This window comes from Salmo salar, chromosome ssa05, assembly GCF_905237065.1.
Source record: "Salmo salar chromosome ssa05, Ssal_v3.1, whole genome shotgun sequence".
NCBI classification, from domain to species: domain Eukaryota; kingdom Metazoa; phylum Chordata; class Actinopteri; order Salmoniformes; family Salmonidae; genus Salmo; species Salmo salar.
Genome location: NC_059446.1, coordinates 70,700,905 through 70,715,481, shown reverse-complemented (window position 1 = coordinate 70,715,481; position 14,577 = coordinate 70,700,905). Strand labels below are relative to the sequence as shown.

At 42.4% G+C, this 14,577-nt stretch overlaps 1 protein-coding gene and 1 long non-coding RNA gene across 2 annotated transcripts in view; both read left to right on the top strand.

The window, feature by feature from the left end:
- Positions 1-651: 651 nt before the first annotated feature.
- Positions 652-5,526, top strand: LOC123743153 (uncharacterized). Its single transcript, XR_006769959.1, has 2 exons — positions 652-1,779; positions 2,794-5,526. It is a non-coding gene; the product is annotated as an uncharacterized lncRNA (long non-coding RNA).
- Positions 5,527-8,209: 2,683 nt separating this feature from the next.
- LOC106605563 (hemicentin-2) overlaps positions 8,210-14,577 on the top strand; it is a 262,034-nt gene continuing 255,666 nt past the window's right edge. Inside the window, exons 1-9 of the mRNA XM_045718710.1 lie at positions 8,210-8,433; positions 8,815-9,114; positions 9,863-10,144; positions 10,417-10,692; positions 10,839-11,114; positions 12,104-12,355; positions 12,461-12,736; positions 12,985-13,236; positions 13,353-13,628. Of these exons, the coding sequence (XP_045574666.1) occupies positions 8,379-8,433; positions 8,815-9,114; positions 9,863-10,144; positions 10,417-10,692; positions 10,839-11,114; positions 12,104-12,355; positions 12,461-12,736; positions 12,985-13,236; positions 13,353-13,628 (2,245 nt within the window). The 5' untranslated portion in view covers positions 8,210-8,378. The remainder of the gene's footprint in view (positions 8,434-8,814; positions 9,115-9,862; positions 10,145-10,416; positions 10,693-10,838; positions 11,115-12,103; positions 12,356-12,460; positions 12,737-12,984; positions 13,237-13,352; positions 13,629-14,577) is intronic.

The following is a 14,577-nucleotide window of genomic DNA, read 5'->3' as shown; positions in this document are numbered from 1 at the left end:
AGTTGTCCACATATTCTAAGTCAGAACCGTCCAGAGTAGTGATGCAAGACGGGCGGGCGGGTGCAGGCAGCGATCGGGTTGAATAGCATGCATTTAGTTTTACTTGCATTTAAGAGCAGTTGGAGGCCACATAAAGAGAGTTGTATGGCATTGAAGCTCGTCTGGAGGTTAGTCAACACAGCGTCCAAAGAAGGGCCAGAAGTATACAGAATGGTGTCGTCTCCGTAGCGGTGGATCAGAGAATCACCAGCAGCAAGCGCGACATCATTGATGTATGGAGAGAAAAGAGTCGGCCCGAGAATTGAACCCTGTGGCACCCCCATAGAGACTGCCAGAGCCCCAGACAACAGGCCCTCCGATTTGACACACTGAACTCTGTCTGAGAAGTAGTTGGTGAACCAGGCGAGGCAGTCATTAGAGAAACCAAGGCTGTTGAGTCTGCCGATAAGAATGTGGTGATTGACAGAGTCGAAAAGCCTTGGCCAGGTCAATGAATACAGCTGCACAGTATTGTCTTTTATCGATGGCGGTTATGATATCGTTCAGGACCTTGAGCCTGGCTGAGGTGCACCCATGACCAGCTCGGAAACCAGATTGCATAGCGGAGAAGGTACGGTGGGAATCGAAATGGTCGGTGGTCTGTTTGTTAACTTGGCTTTCGAAGACCTTAGAAAGGCAGGGTAGGATAGATATAGGTCTGTAACAGTTTGGGTCAAGAGTGTCTCCCCCTTTGAAGAGGGGGATGACCGCGGCAGCTTTCCAATCTTTGGGGATCTCATATGATACGAAAGAGAGGTTGAACAGGCTAGTAATAGGGGTTGCAACAATTTCGGCGGATAATTTTAGAAAGAGAGGGTACAGATGTATGTCTTGATCAGCAACTGATTAGCTGGCAGAGGAACAAAAGTGGATACACCCTGTTGTGTTCCTGTGACCACTGGATGCTAAAGACCCATCTTTCCCCTCTTCACCTGGTGTGCTGAGCTCCAGCGCTGTGAAGGTGCTTCCCTCTGAGAACCCAGGCAGTGGGGACAACACATTGACCCTAACCTCCATTAAAGAGGTCAACTTGGGGGTGTATGTGGTTCAGAGCACCAGCCCAAAGCTCACAGCCACTTCCACCTTCACTGTGATAGGTGTCACATCAGCTGACACATCAGACACATCAGCTGATCTTACTATTAGATTAGTTAGATTAGTAATATCCTGCAGGCCCTGTGGGTCTCTATTGTAACTACTGTTAAGATAGCCTGGCTTGTACCATGACTTGCAGTGTAATACAACAATTTTGCCTGTCTGATATGGCGTAGAGATACTGGTTTCATTTGAGTGTGTACCTATGTGTGTCCTTGTCTCTGTTTGTACTTTTGTGTGTGTGTGTGCATAGAAATGCTGACTTAATTGATGACAATGTCTGTGTTGGCATTTTGTCAGGGCCAGGTGAGTGATGACTTGACTGTTGGCCTTAATCGTCTACATCAAGCTGTGTGAATTGAGTATGGTTGTTTGAAGGTCAGCCGTACTCAAATGGCTTGTATTGGTAGAATTCTGCAAGTCACCATTGTTATAGACACATTTTTAATGGAAACTGGTTGTCTTTGTCATTTTCCAGCATGGTGTTCCCTCTGGTTTCTGTTAAGTGTCCCCCCCTCTCTCTCTCTCTTTCCCTCTCTATCTCACCCACATTACCTGTTTCTGCTGTGAGACTGGTGGCCAACAACACAGACGACTTAGTGGAGTTCAATGGAACAACTGACCCTCTACATCTCAATATCAGCAGTGAGTATGTCAAGCTTTGACTGACTCTTTACAGTGATTTGGGAGTGACACAATAACATAGCTACAATCATATGGCCAATGATGTATGATTTATCACGATCAATTGGTTTTGCTCAAAAACACATAGTCTCCCTGAATATCCCTTTAAGCGACTGGTTCCTCTCAACCACCAGGCCTCATTGAGTATCTACTACATTTCCATAGTAGATTCACTGTATATACAAATGTATGTGGACACCCCTTCAAATTAGTGGATTCGGCTATTTCAGCCACACCCATTGCCGACAGGTGTTTAAAATCGAGCACACTGCCATGCAATCTCCATAGACAAACATAGGCAGTATAATGGCCTTACTGAAGAGCTTAGTGACTTTCAACGTGGCACCGTCATAGGATGCCACCATTCCAACAAAGTCAGTTGGTTAAATGTCTGTCCTGCTAGAGCTGCCCTGGTCAACTGTAAGGGCTGTTAATGTGAATTAGAAATGTCTAGGAGCAACAACGGCTCGGTCGTGTAGTGGTAGGATACAAAACCTCACAGAGCGGGACCACCGAGTGCAGAAGCACGTAGCGCGAAAAAATCTTCTCTCCTCTCAAGCATGACAATGGTCCTGTGCACAAAGCGTGGTCCATACAAAAATAGTTTTTGAGATCGGTGTGGAAGAACTTGACTGGCCTGCACAGAGCCCTGACCTCAACCCCATTGAACACCTTTGGGATGAATTGGAATGCCGACTGCGAGACAGACCTAATCGCCCAGCATCAGTGCCCGACTTCACTAATGCTCTTGTGGCTGAATGGAAGCAAGTCCCCACAGCAATGTTCCAACATCTAGTGGAAAACCTTCCCAGAAGAGGGAGGCTGTTATAGCAGCAAAGGGGGGACCAACTCCATATTAATGCCCATGATTTTGGAATGAGATGATTGACAAGCCGGTATCCACATACTTATGGTCATGTAGTGTACCAACACGATCTGTTGAGTCATGATAGTAATGCATATCTCCATACACAGATGGTCCAGACGGTGTGTCCTTCACGGTCTTCAACAACAAAACCATGAGATACAGCAATGTCACCAGACAGATCACCATCAGCAGTGGGTCAGTGTCAGTACAGTTGGAGATCAATGCCAAGAAATGCATTCAGTTAAGTGATAAGGAATGACTCTTCACAGCAACACTGCGTGTGAGCTGAATCTGCTGGGTGGGACCACTATACCATTATTCAGACGAATGTCATTTACCTGTCAGAAACACGAAGATCGTCACCAAGTTCTGGATGTTTTTAGCTTTACAGACAAACAAAACTCATGACATAGTGTTCTTGGAAGACACTATTAAATACCTTCAAATTACAACTTTAGCTCTAAAGATTATCCACAGAATTACAATAATTCTATGTGGCAGTTATCTTGTTCTTGGCCCTCATGCCCAGTAGTAATACCCAGACACCCGATACTACTACTCCTAAATATAGTCTACGTTTGGTTATATAGTGAGATATACAGTGAGCTCCAAAAGTATTGGGACAACGACACATTTGTTGTTGTTTTGTCTCTACTCCAGCACTTTTCCATATAGGGTACATCGTTTAGAAATTACAGCACTTTTTGTAAATAGTCCCCCCCATTTTAGGGGACCAAAAGTATTGGGACAAATTCACTTATGAGTATTAAAGAAGCCAAAAGTTTAGTATTTGGTCCCATATTCCTAGCATGCAATGACTACATCAATCGTGTGACTCTACAAACTTGTTGGATGCATTTACTGTTTGTTTTGGTTGTGTTTTCTATTATTTTGTGCCCAATAGAAATGAATGGTAAATAATGTATTGTGTCATTTTGGAGTCACTTTTATTGTAAATAAGAATAGAGTATGTTTCTAAACATTTCTACATTTAATCATATGCAAAAGGTGCTGTAATTTCTAAATGGTTCACCCGATATACAGTAGATGAAAAGACCCTCAATGTCAAGGAACCCTCCGGTACTGTTGCTCATTCCGTGCACCAGTTTCGGCGGTCTACGTCACCGGCCTCTAGGCACTGAACTGTCTAATTACGCACACCTGGTTCCTATTTCCCACTGATTGTATTGGTATAAATGTGCCCTTTGTTCGCCGTTGGGCTGTCGATTATTGTTCCAATGTCTGTTGGTTGTGTGAGTAGCTGTGCCTTATTGTTTTGGCTTTCGTGCCGCTTGTATTGTGCAGATGATCACGGGTCTCCTTCTGTATTGTGTCATTGTGTGCTTGTGTTTTCGGGTCTCATCCCGTGCACTTATTTTGCTCTTCGTTTGGGTCTCAACCCTGTGTTTTGTATACTTGTTTGTTTGGTCTTCGTCCCCATGCCTTTACATGGCATGCTGTAATTTGGGTAGTAATAACAAAAACTGTTACGCATTCCTGCGCCTGTCTCCCTATGCTTTCTACCAACGTGACACTCAAATTAAAGCTGACAGTCTGCACTTTAACCTCATAGTCATTGTATCATTTAAAATCCAAAGTGCTGTAGTACAGAGCCAAAACAACAAAACATGTGTCACTGTCCCAATACTTTTGGAGCTCACTGTGTCCTGTATAAAGAGCCTGATCAAAATGTACACTGTGAGTCCTTCATTTGCTGTGGTGCAATAGTCAGTGCGTCACAGTTTGTCACACTTTGTGTGTAAAGGTGACCTTGTGTGTGTTTAGGTGTGTTACTCTCTTTCAGGTGGGTTGTGGGTTCTAGTCCCAGATACAATTAATCATATCTATTGTGTCTGACACCTGTGTTGTATTAATGTAGATTTAAATGAAAACCCCAAGCCAGTATGGAAGCCCAGAGATTAGTATTGAAATTACTCTCTATCAAGGGATAGGTGGCATTTTTTGAAAATACATTTTACCATTTGGTAAATTTCCAACTTCCTTGTATCGCAACCCTGTTCATCTCTCCAGACCAGGATGGTTACGGTATTTATGTCTGACCTTAGAGTTATTTACAGCTGGACCGTGTAGATACAGTAAACAGTGACTAGAGTGATGTGTGTGGAGGCAGAACCTGTGGTTAGTGGTTTGTATAATAAAGGGTAAACAGAGAGACAGACGGATTCATGTCTCTATTAAATCCCAGTCAATATTACTGACTGCGAAGCAGTCCATGAGCAAACATGCAATAATAAAGGCACAGCAAAAGGCTTTGATGTAGATGGCATATTCACTCTTAGACAAAAGGATTCCAAAAGGGTTCCTTGATAAGGGATAGGGTTCTGCCAATAACCATTTTCATCTGAAGAACCCTTTTTGGAAGACGAGGGTTCTTTGTAAGGCAAAGGGTTCTACCTAAAATCTTTTGCATCCTTCTAAGAAAGGTTTCTCCCCTAAAACCTTTTTACATCCTTCTAAAGAAAGGGTTCTACCTAAAACCTTTTTACCATCCTTCTAAGAAAGGGTTCTACCACCTTTTTACCATCCTTCTAAGAAAGGGTTCTATCTAAAACCTTTTTTCTTTGATGATACTTTGGAAGTCAAGAAGGGTTCTAGATGAATAAGCTTTTTATAGTCTTTTTTTCTTTATATTTAATAGTAAAATAAGACTTGAAATGTCTATATTTGTAAAAATTTTATGAGTGCAATATTTAAAGTTAATTTCAAATCATTTTTTGTTGATGTTGTTTTGTGTCTTGTCACTTTTGTTTCTTGTTTATTTAACTTAATTTGGCTGTTTAAACATGTTTCCCATGCCAATAAAGTCCCTTTGAATTGAATTGAATAGTGCCTGAGCATTACTGTTTACCTAAATATCTATATCTATGTGGAAATTGTACCTATATGGGAATATTTGTACATGTACAGCAAAACAGGTTTTTAGAATCTTTTGCAAATGTATTAAAAATAAAAAACTGAAATATCACATTTACATAAGTATTCAGACACTTTACTCAGTACTTTGTTGAAGCACCTTTTGCAGCGATTTCAGCCTTGATTCTTCTTTTAGGGTATGATGCTACAAGCTTGGCACACCTGTACTTGGGGAGTTTCTCCCACTCTTCTCTGCAGATCCTATCAAGCTCTGTCAGGTTGGATGGGGAGTGTTGCTGCACAGCTATTTTCAGGTCTCTCCAGAGATGTTCGATTGGGTTCAAGTCTGGACTCTGGCTGGGCCACTCAAGGACATTCAAAGACTTGTCCCAAAGCCACTCCGGTGTTATCTTCGCTGTGTGCTTAGGGTCGTTGTCCTGTTGGAAGGTAAACTGTCATCCCAGTCTGAGATCCTGAGCACTCTGGAGCAGGTTTTCATCAAGGATCGCTCTGTACTTTGCTCCGTTCATCTTGGTTTTATCAGACCAGAGAATTTTGTATCTCATGGTCTGAGACTCTTTAGGTGCCTTTTGCAAACTCCAAGCGGGCTGAGGAGAAGCTTCCAAATGGCCACGATACCATAAAGGCCTGATTGGTGGAGTGCTGCAGAGATGGTTTTCCATCTGGAAGGTTCTACCAATCTCCACAGAGGAACTCTGGAGCTCTGTCAGTGTGACCATCGTGTATTTGGTCACCTCACTGACCAAGGACCTTCTTCCCCAATTGCTCAGTTTGGCCAGCTCCAGGAAGAGTCTTGATGGTTCACCAGGCATAATAGATTTTTTTTATTTTACCTTTATTTAACTTGGCAAGTCAGTTAAGAACAAATTCTTATTTTCAATGACGGCCTAGGAACAGTGGGTTAACTGTGTTGTTCAGGGGCAGAACGACAGATTTGTACCTTGTCAGCTCTGGGATTCAGACTTGCAACCTTTCGGTTACTAGCCCAACGCTCTAACCACTAGGCTACCCTGCCGCCCCAATGGGACCCATGTTGTCCAAAACGTTGATTCAAGTTTGGCAAAAATCATCTGGATGCACCCGGATGATCATCAAGACTTTTGGAAGAATGTTCTATGGACAGATGATTCAAAAGTATACCTTTTTGGGATGAGATGGGTCCCATTATGCCTGGTGAAAACCAAACACTGCATTCCACAGTAAGAACCTCATACCAATGGTCAAGCATGGTGGTGGTAGTGTGACGGTTTGGGGATGCTTTGGTGCCTCAGGATCTGGACAACTTGCCTTAACGGAAGGAACCATGAATTCTGCTCTGTATCAGAGAATTCTACAGGAGAATATCAGGGCAACTGGCTGTGAGCTGAGTCATGCAGCAAGACAATGATGCAGAACACAATCTGATGTTTTGGAATGGCCTAGTCAAAGTCCAGACCTAATCCCAATTGAGATGCTGTGGCAGGACTTGAAATGAGCAGTTCATGCTTGAAACCCCCAAAAGTATCTGAGTTAAAGCAGTTCTGCACGGAAGAGTGGGCCAAAATTCCTCCACAATAAGGTGAGAGACTGATGGCGTTTGGTTGCAGTCATTGCAGCTAAAGGTGGCACAAGCAGGTATTGGGTGTAAAGGAGCTGTCACGTCCTGACCAGTATAAGGGTTATTTGTTATTGTAGTTTGGTCAGGACGTGGCAGAGGGTATTTGTTTTATGTGGTTCGGGGTGGTGTTTTATGTAGTAGGGTGTTTGATTTATTATTTCCGGGTTTTTGGTCTATGTTCTATGTTTTGGTATTTCTATGTTCTTTCTGGTTTGTTGTATTTCTATGTTTAGGTTAATGGGGGGTTGGACTCTCAATTGGAGGCAGGTGCTTTCTCGTTGCCTCTGATTGAGAGTCCTATATATGGGTAATTGTTTGGTGTAGTGTTTGTGGGAGATTGTTTCTTGTTTTGCTGAGTGTGCCTGACAAGACTGTTTTGTTGTTTGTGAGTTCGTTATTTTGGTGTTCTCTTGATTTAAAATAAATACAAGATGAGCATCCACATTCCTGCTGCGTTTTGGTCCTCCATTCCCGACGACAACCGTTACAGGAGCAATTACTTTTTTCACACAGAGGAATTGGGTGTAGCATAACTTTTTTATTAAATAAATAAAATAAGTATCCATTTATTTTGTTATTTGTAAACGCAGGTTCCCTTTTTCTAAAATTGGGTTTTGGTTGAAGATCTGATAACACTCAGTATCAAAACTATGCAAAAATATAGAAAGTCAGAAAGGCAGCAAATACTTTTTCACTGCGCTGTAAGTGTTTTCTTGACAGGTTCAATGTGAACAGTGTCTTATGAGCCCACGTTGCCTTAGCCACTGTTGATAGATCATGAGTTTCGACAGGGTCAGAGATTCTATCTCCGGCCTCATTGGCCATGTACCATCCAGCCTTCTCCCAGGACCCGTATAGGACAGACAGAGTTGATCAGATTTACAGTAAACCATAATCAGCTTGAAAACACCCCTGTGTGTCAACAAAAAACACAGTGGGAAAAATGTACGTGGGCAAAACAGGGCGTGGGTAGGTGTGTCTGAGTGTGTTCTGGCGACAGATAGGGTGGATAGGTACATTTGCATCACCTGACTCCAGCCCCATTACATGATCCTGAATAAATATTTGCTGATTAAGAGGAGACTGTGACTGAGCAGTATCGACATTTTCAGATTTACCAAGAAGGGTGGACAGTCATTTGGTTCATAGGAAAGATTACCGTTCATTTCTGATCTGTTGTGTTTGATAAGTGGCAGAACTATGGAGTATCCTCTGGTGTGGGTTCTCATCCTGGTGCTGCTCAACTTCACTACAGGTAAAGAGGACAATACGCTCATTCTGGAAATATATTGATGCCTATTTGCGCTATAACGCTTTGTTAAATTAGTAACAGGTTGTTCAAATGTCTCTGTTTGGTTGATGCACTTCAGTCAGAAAGATGGAGATTTCTATTTATCTGACATTGACAACAATGTCTAGAGGAGACATTAGAAATAGATAGTAGGTCATGTTGTAAATTGTGCGTTCAACTTGAAGGCACACATTTGTAAACAAAAGCTTGTATTTCTGTTAAAGTGCCATAGTCTAAAGATTTGATTAATCTCAATTTAAATATTTGAAAGAACTTTAAAGACTTTTGTACTGATTAATATTATCTCAAAACATGAACTAAACTCATCAATCCATCCTCTTCTAGGTGTCTCTGGCCAGGTGGTGGTTCCCTCGATGAACCCCTTAGCTGTGGGCAGTAATGTCACCCTGAACCTAGTTCCTCAAAGCCCCATCAACATAGGGACCTGGTCATATGAAACTACAATCATTGTACTTTTCTATCCTGGTGGCAGTATTGTGAGTACAAGTTATCAAGGCAGAGTCTCATTCAACCGCTCCTCCTCAGAGCTGTCCATAAACTCTCTCCAACTCAACGACTCAGGTATATATACCGTGCAGGGAATGGAGCCAGTCCTGAAAGCTGTGGTGACTTTGTCTGTCCAGGGTAAGGAACTGACCTCTGCCTGTCTGTTTATCTTTCTATGATTGTAGACTCTCACTCACTGGCACACACGGGCATTTCCTCGCACACATGCTCACCCGCACACTTACTTGCCCATTCACATACCTTCTTCCACGCAGGTTCACATGCAAACATACTTGCACATCAGTGGAGGCTGTTGAGGGAAGGACAGCTAATAATAATGGCTGGAATTGAGTGTAATGGAGTAAATGGAATGGTATCAAATACATGAAAACCATGTTTTTGATACCATTCCATTTACTCCATTCCAGCCATTATCAGGAGCCATTCTCCCCTCAGCAGTCTCCACTGATGGGCATACATTACCTATCAATGATTAATCTCTATCACAACAATGAAAGTCATTTTCCTGACATAGAAAGCTAACACTTAAACGTGTCAATGTTTTCTGAACCTATAGTGAAGTTCACCTACATCATACCTTTGAAAAGAATGAACCTGAACAGATCACAGAGCAAACTGTTCTTTGCAAGGCATACACAATACTTTTTATGTGTGTGCAAAGAGACTAAGGGCTCTACATGGCTCAATCCTGAAACTTAGTCTCCATGATAAGTAAACAAAATAGCATATTTAGATTGATTTCCAAAACAAGTTTTACAGTGTGAAAGAAATATCAACTATATGGTTGTGATTCAGTAAGACACAAAAAATCTTTCTTGAGACACATCCATCTTATCTTGACTGCCATCTACTCTCTCACCCACAGAGCCCATTTCAAACGTGACTCTAAGGGCCAACGCCACTGATCTAGTGGAATTGAACGACACTTCCATTTTCACCTGCTCTGTCTCCTCTGGCACCTCCCTCTCCTACCGCTGGCTGAATGGCAGCTCAGAGGTCACAGCTAGTGACAGAGTTTGGCTTGGTGGTGGGAACAGCACTCTCACCATAGTCAGTGTGACACGATACGATGAAGGGCCGTTCAGATGTGAGGTCATCAATGGAATCAGCAATGGCACCAGCCAGCCCATTGGCCTCAATGTTAGATGTGAGTATCAGAGTATGCAGTATACTGTACATTAATCATACACAACAGACATGGATTGTACCTTGTCATTGAGAGCCAGCATTCCATGCAATGATGTAATATGCCTATTCTCATCCCAAACCATTCCTCTGTGTACACATGATCCAGATCATTATTTGCATGGATCATTCGTACACTGTGTTTAGTTCCTCAGCATGCACAATAGAGCAGGATGGAAACATATTCTAGGTAATGCTTCACCAACACTTCATTGTTATTTGTTCCTCCCATAGATGGCCCAAGTAACCTCACCATGTTGGTAGTTCCTGAGATGACCATAGGACATACAGCCTACAAGACAGGCTCTGACATCATTCTGTCCTGCTCCGCTCAGTCCAAACCCACTGAGTCCTTCAAGTGGAGGTTTAATGGGGCGTTCCTCAATGAGCAAAGCCCGAAGCTCAGCCTGCAGAACACCAGAGAGAACCAGACAGGAAGTTACGCCTGCTTAGCCCACAACAATGTCACACTCCGATACGCCACCATGACCACAATGATAAAGATTGTGGGTGAGGCAACATTCATCGTTACGAAATGTCATATAGTTGGTAGTGAATATTTTATTATTGATGGTTATGAATACAATGTTATATCATGGTATTTTTTACCACCAATCAAGTGAAGTACTCTTCCTCTTCCTTTCTTTTTACCATAGAGCCGATATCAGCGGTTTCGTTGAGCCGTGATGGGAAGCCACCGATACTGGATCAGTCGTTCACTCTGCGGTGTGAGGTGACTGGACCTGTAGACTACATTCACTGGTTGATGAACGGCCAGCTCATCTCCCTAAACAACAGAACATTCTTCTCTACGGGCAACAAGACAATGGTTATCAACCCAATCCAGTTTTCTGACAGTGGAGAATATCTCTGTGAGGCCTTTAATGCTGTCAGCAACCTGACCAGCATGACATACAAGCTTGTGGTGAACTGTGAGTATTACAATAGCTGGTAGTCTTTGTCTGATAAAACCAATTCAATGGCCTTGTAGTTAAGAGTGTCCACCCTAAGATTAGAAGGTTGGGAGCTTGCAGTGGTGTAAAGTCCTTAAGTAAAATACTTTAAAGTACTACTTAAGTAGTTTTTTGGGGTATCTGTACTTTACTTTACTATTTATATTTTGGACAACCTTTACTTCACTACATTCCTCAATAAAATGATGTACTTTTTACTCCTTACATTTTCCATGACCCACAAGAGTACTTGTTACATTCTGAATGCTTAGCAGGACAGAAAAATGGTCCAATTAATACACTTATCAAGAGAACATGCCTGGTCCCTACTGCCTCTGATTAGGCGGACTCACTAAACACAAATGCTTGGTTTGTATATGATGTTTGAGTGTTCCCCTGGCTATCCGTAAATTTTCAAAACAAGAAAATGATGCAGTCAAATTTGTTTAATGTAAGGAAATTGAAATTATTTATACTTTAACTTTTACTTTTGATACTTAAGTATATTTTAGGAATGACATTTACTTTTGATACTTAAGTAGATTTAAAACAGACTTTTACTCAAGTATTTTTTTACTGGGTGACTTTCACTTTTACTTGAGTCATTTTTTTATGAAGGTATCTTTACTTTAACTCAAGTATGACAATTGGGTACTTTTTCCACCACTGGGAGCTTGATCCCTGGATGAGTCATACCAGCGACTGTAAAAATAGGACCCAATGTGTCTTTACTTGGCGCTCAGAATTAAGGACTGTTTGAGGGTAAAGGCCTGTGATTGACTATCATCCTGTCCAGAGGATGTACATACACATCAAGCTGCAACACTCTACAGAAATAGGAGATAGGCTCTGCTTCTATGAGCTGTTCCAACTTGCACAAGCCAAGGATTGTGGAAGACTACTTATTTACTAAACTTTGTCAAAATAGTAAAACCATAAGATTAACCATACTGTCTTGTGTTAAACAGTTGGACCAGAGAGACCTGCTGTAACTAGTCCGGATATAGCAATGACAGGACACAACGTGACCTTCAACTGCTCAGCCTCCTCTCAGCCTCCCAGCCAGTTCAGCTGGTTCTTCAATGGCTCCCAGGTGGCAACTGGCTCAAAGTATGAGACTGGCCCACTGACTTTAGCCAGTCAAGGGGACTACACCTGTGTGGCCTTCAACAACATCACTGTCAGAAACAGCACTGTCTCCAAGATGCTCATTGTTGTTGGTAAGATGGAAGAGACATCTAAACTGTTTAACTTGTAGATATAGGCCATTCAACATGCAGTGATTGAAGTCAATATCTTGTAATAATCTGATGTTTTCTTCACAGAACCAGTCACCATGGCCATGGTGAAAGCCATGGGATCCCAGCCAATACTGAACCAGACATTCTCTCTGACCTGTGAGACATCTGGAACAACTTACTCCATTCATTGGATGAGGAATGGCTGGTCTCTGTATGCTGACAACAGAATAGACTTCTCTATGAACAACAATACACTGACATTCAACTCTGTCCAGCATTCTGACAACGGAGACTATCAGTGTTTTGCCTCCAACCCACTCAGCAAAATGACCAGCCCATACTACAAACTGATCGTCAACTGTGAGTGGTTATTATGGCCCAAACCAAACTTGATATCTGCCAATTTAATTCTAATTTTGACCTATAATGAGGGCAAGAGGGAATTTTTAGTAATGGATTTGGGGTAAGTTTTGATCCCACTTCTGACACCAATGTAATAAAGCCAAGGGGATGGTTGGGTATTGCTGGGGTCAGACCAAGGCATATGCACTAATGGCAGTTCCAATAGCTAACCTCATTCAATATCTTCATTACCTTGTGTTTCCCAGATGGTCCAGAGAGACCTGTTATCATGAGTCCGGATATAGCAATGACAGGATACATTGTGACCTTCAACTGCTCAGCCTCCTCTCAGCCTCTCAGCCAGTTCAGCTGGTTCTTCAATGGCTCCCAGTTGGCAACTGGCTCAAAGTATGAGACTTGCCCATTGACCTTAGAGAGTCATGGGGAATACACCTGTGTGGCCTTTAACAACATCACTGTCAGAAACAGCACTGTCTCCAAGATGCTCACGGTCATTGGTAAGACAGAAGAGTCATCCAAACTGTTTAACTTGTACATGTAGATATAGGCCATTCAACATACAGTGATTGTGATTGTAGTCAATATTCTTCTGACCCTGACGTTTTCTTCACAGACCCAGTAACCATGGCCATGGTGAAAGTCATGGGTTCCCAGCCAATAGCAGACTACTTGTTTACTCTGACCTGTGACACCGCTGGAACCATTTACTCCATTCAGTGGATGAGGAACGGCTGGCCGCTGTATGCTGATAACAGAACAGACTTCTCTATGAACAACAATACACTGACATTCAACTCCGTCCAGGATTCTGACAACGGAGACTATCAGTGTTTTGCCTCCAACCCACTCAGCAAAATGACCAGCCCATACTACAAACTGATCGTCAACTGTGAGTAGTTATTATTGCCCAAAACCAAACTTATCTGCAAATTAAATTCAAATGTTGACCTATAATGAGGGAAATATGGAATTCATAGTAAAGGAGTTGGGGTAAGTTTGGATCCCACTTATGACACCAATGTAATAAAGTCAAGGGGATGGTTGGGTATTGCTGGGGTCAAACCAAGGCAAACGCACTAATGGCAGTTCCAATAGCTAATATAATACTTCTATCTTCATTATCTTGTGTTTCCCAGATGGTCCAGAGAGATCTGTTATCATGAGTCCGGATATAGCAATGACAGGATACATTGTGACCTTCAACTGCTCAGCCATCTCTCAGCCTCTCAGCCAGTTCAGCTGGTTCTTCAACGGCTCCCAGGTGGCGACTGGCTCAGTGTATGAGACTGGCCCACTGACTTTAGCCAGTCAAGGGGACTACACCTGTGTCGCCTTTAACAACATCACTGTCAGAAACAGCACTGTCTCCAAGATGCTCATTGTTGTTGGTGAGTCAGTAACTGCTACTTAAAATCAAGGGACTAAAACTTTCTTTACTTTGTTTGTGTTCATTTGGTTTTAGACACAGCCTAAGTGCTGTTGAACCAACAGTATAATTAGATGGAAGTTGAGATAAAGTGCTGAAAAACCATTTGATCAACTTTCCACAGTACCTGTGACCATGACCATCGTGAAAGTCATTGGAGCCCAGCCAATACTGAATGAGACATTCTCTCTGACCTGTGAGACCACTGGAACGGTTTACTCCATTCACTGGATGAGGAACGGCTGGCCTCTGTATGCTAGCAACAGAACTGACTTCTCTATGAACAACAATACACTGACATTCAACTCGGTCCAGCATTCTGACAACGGAGACTATCAGTGTTCTGCTTCCAATCCCCTTAGTAACATGACCAGCCCAAACTATAGACTGATTGTGAACTGTGAGTACACGC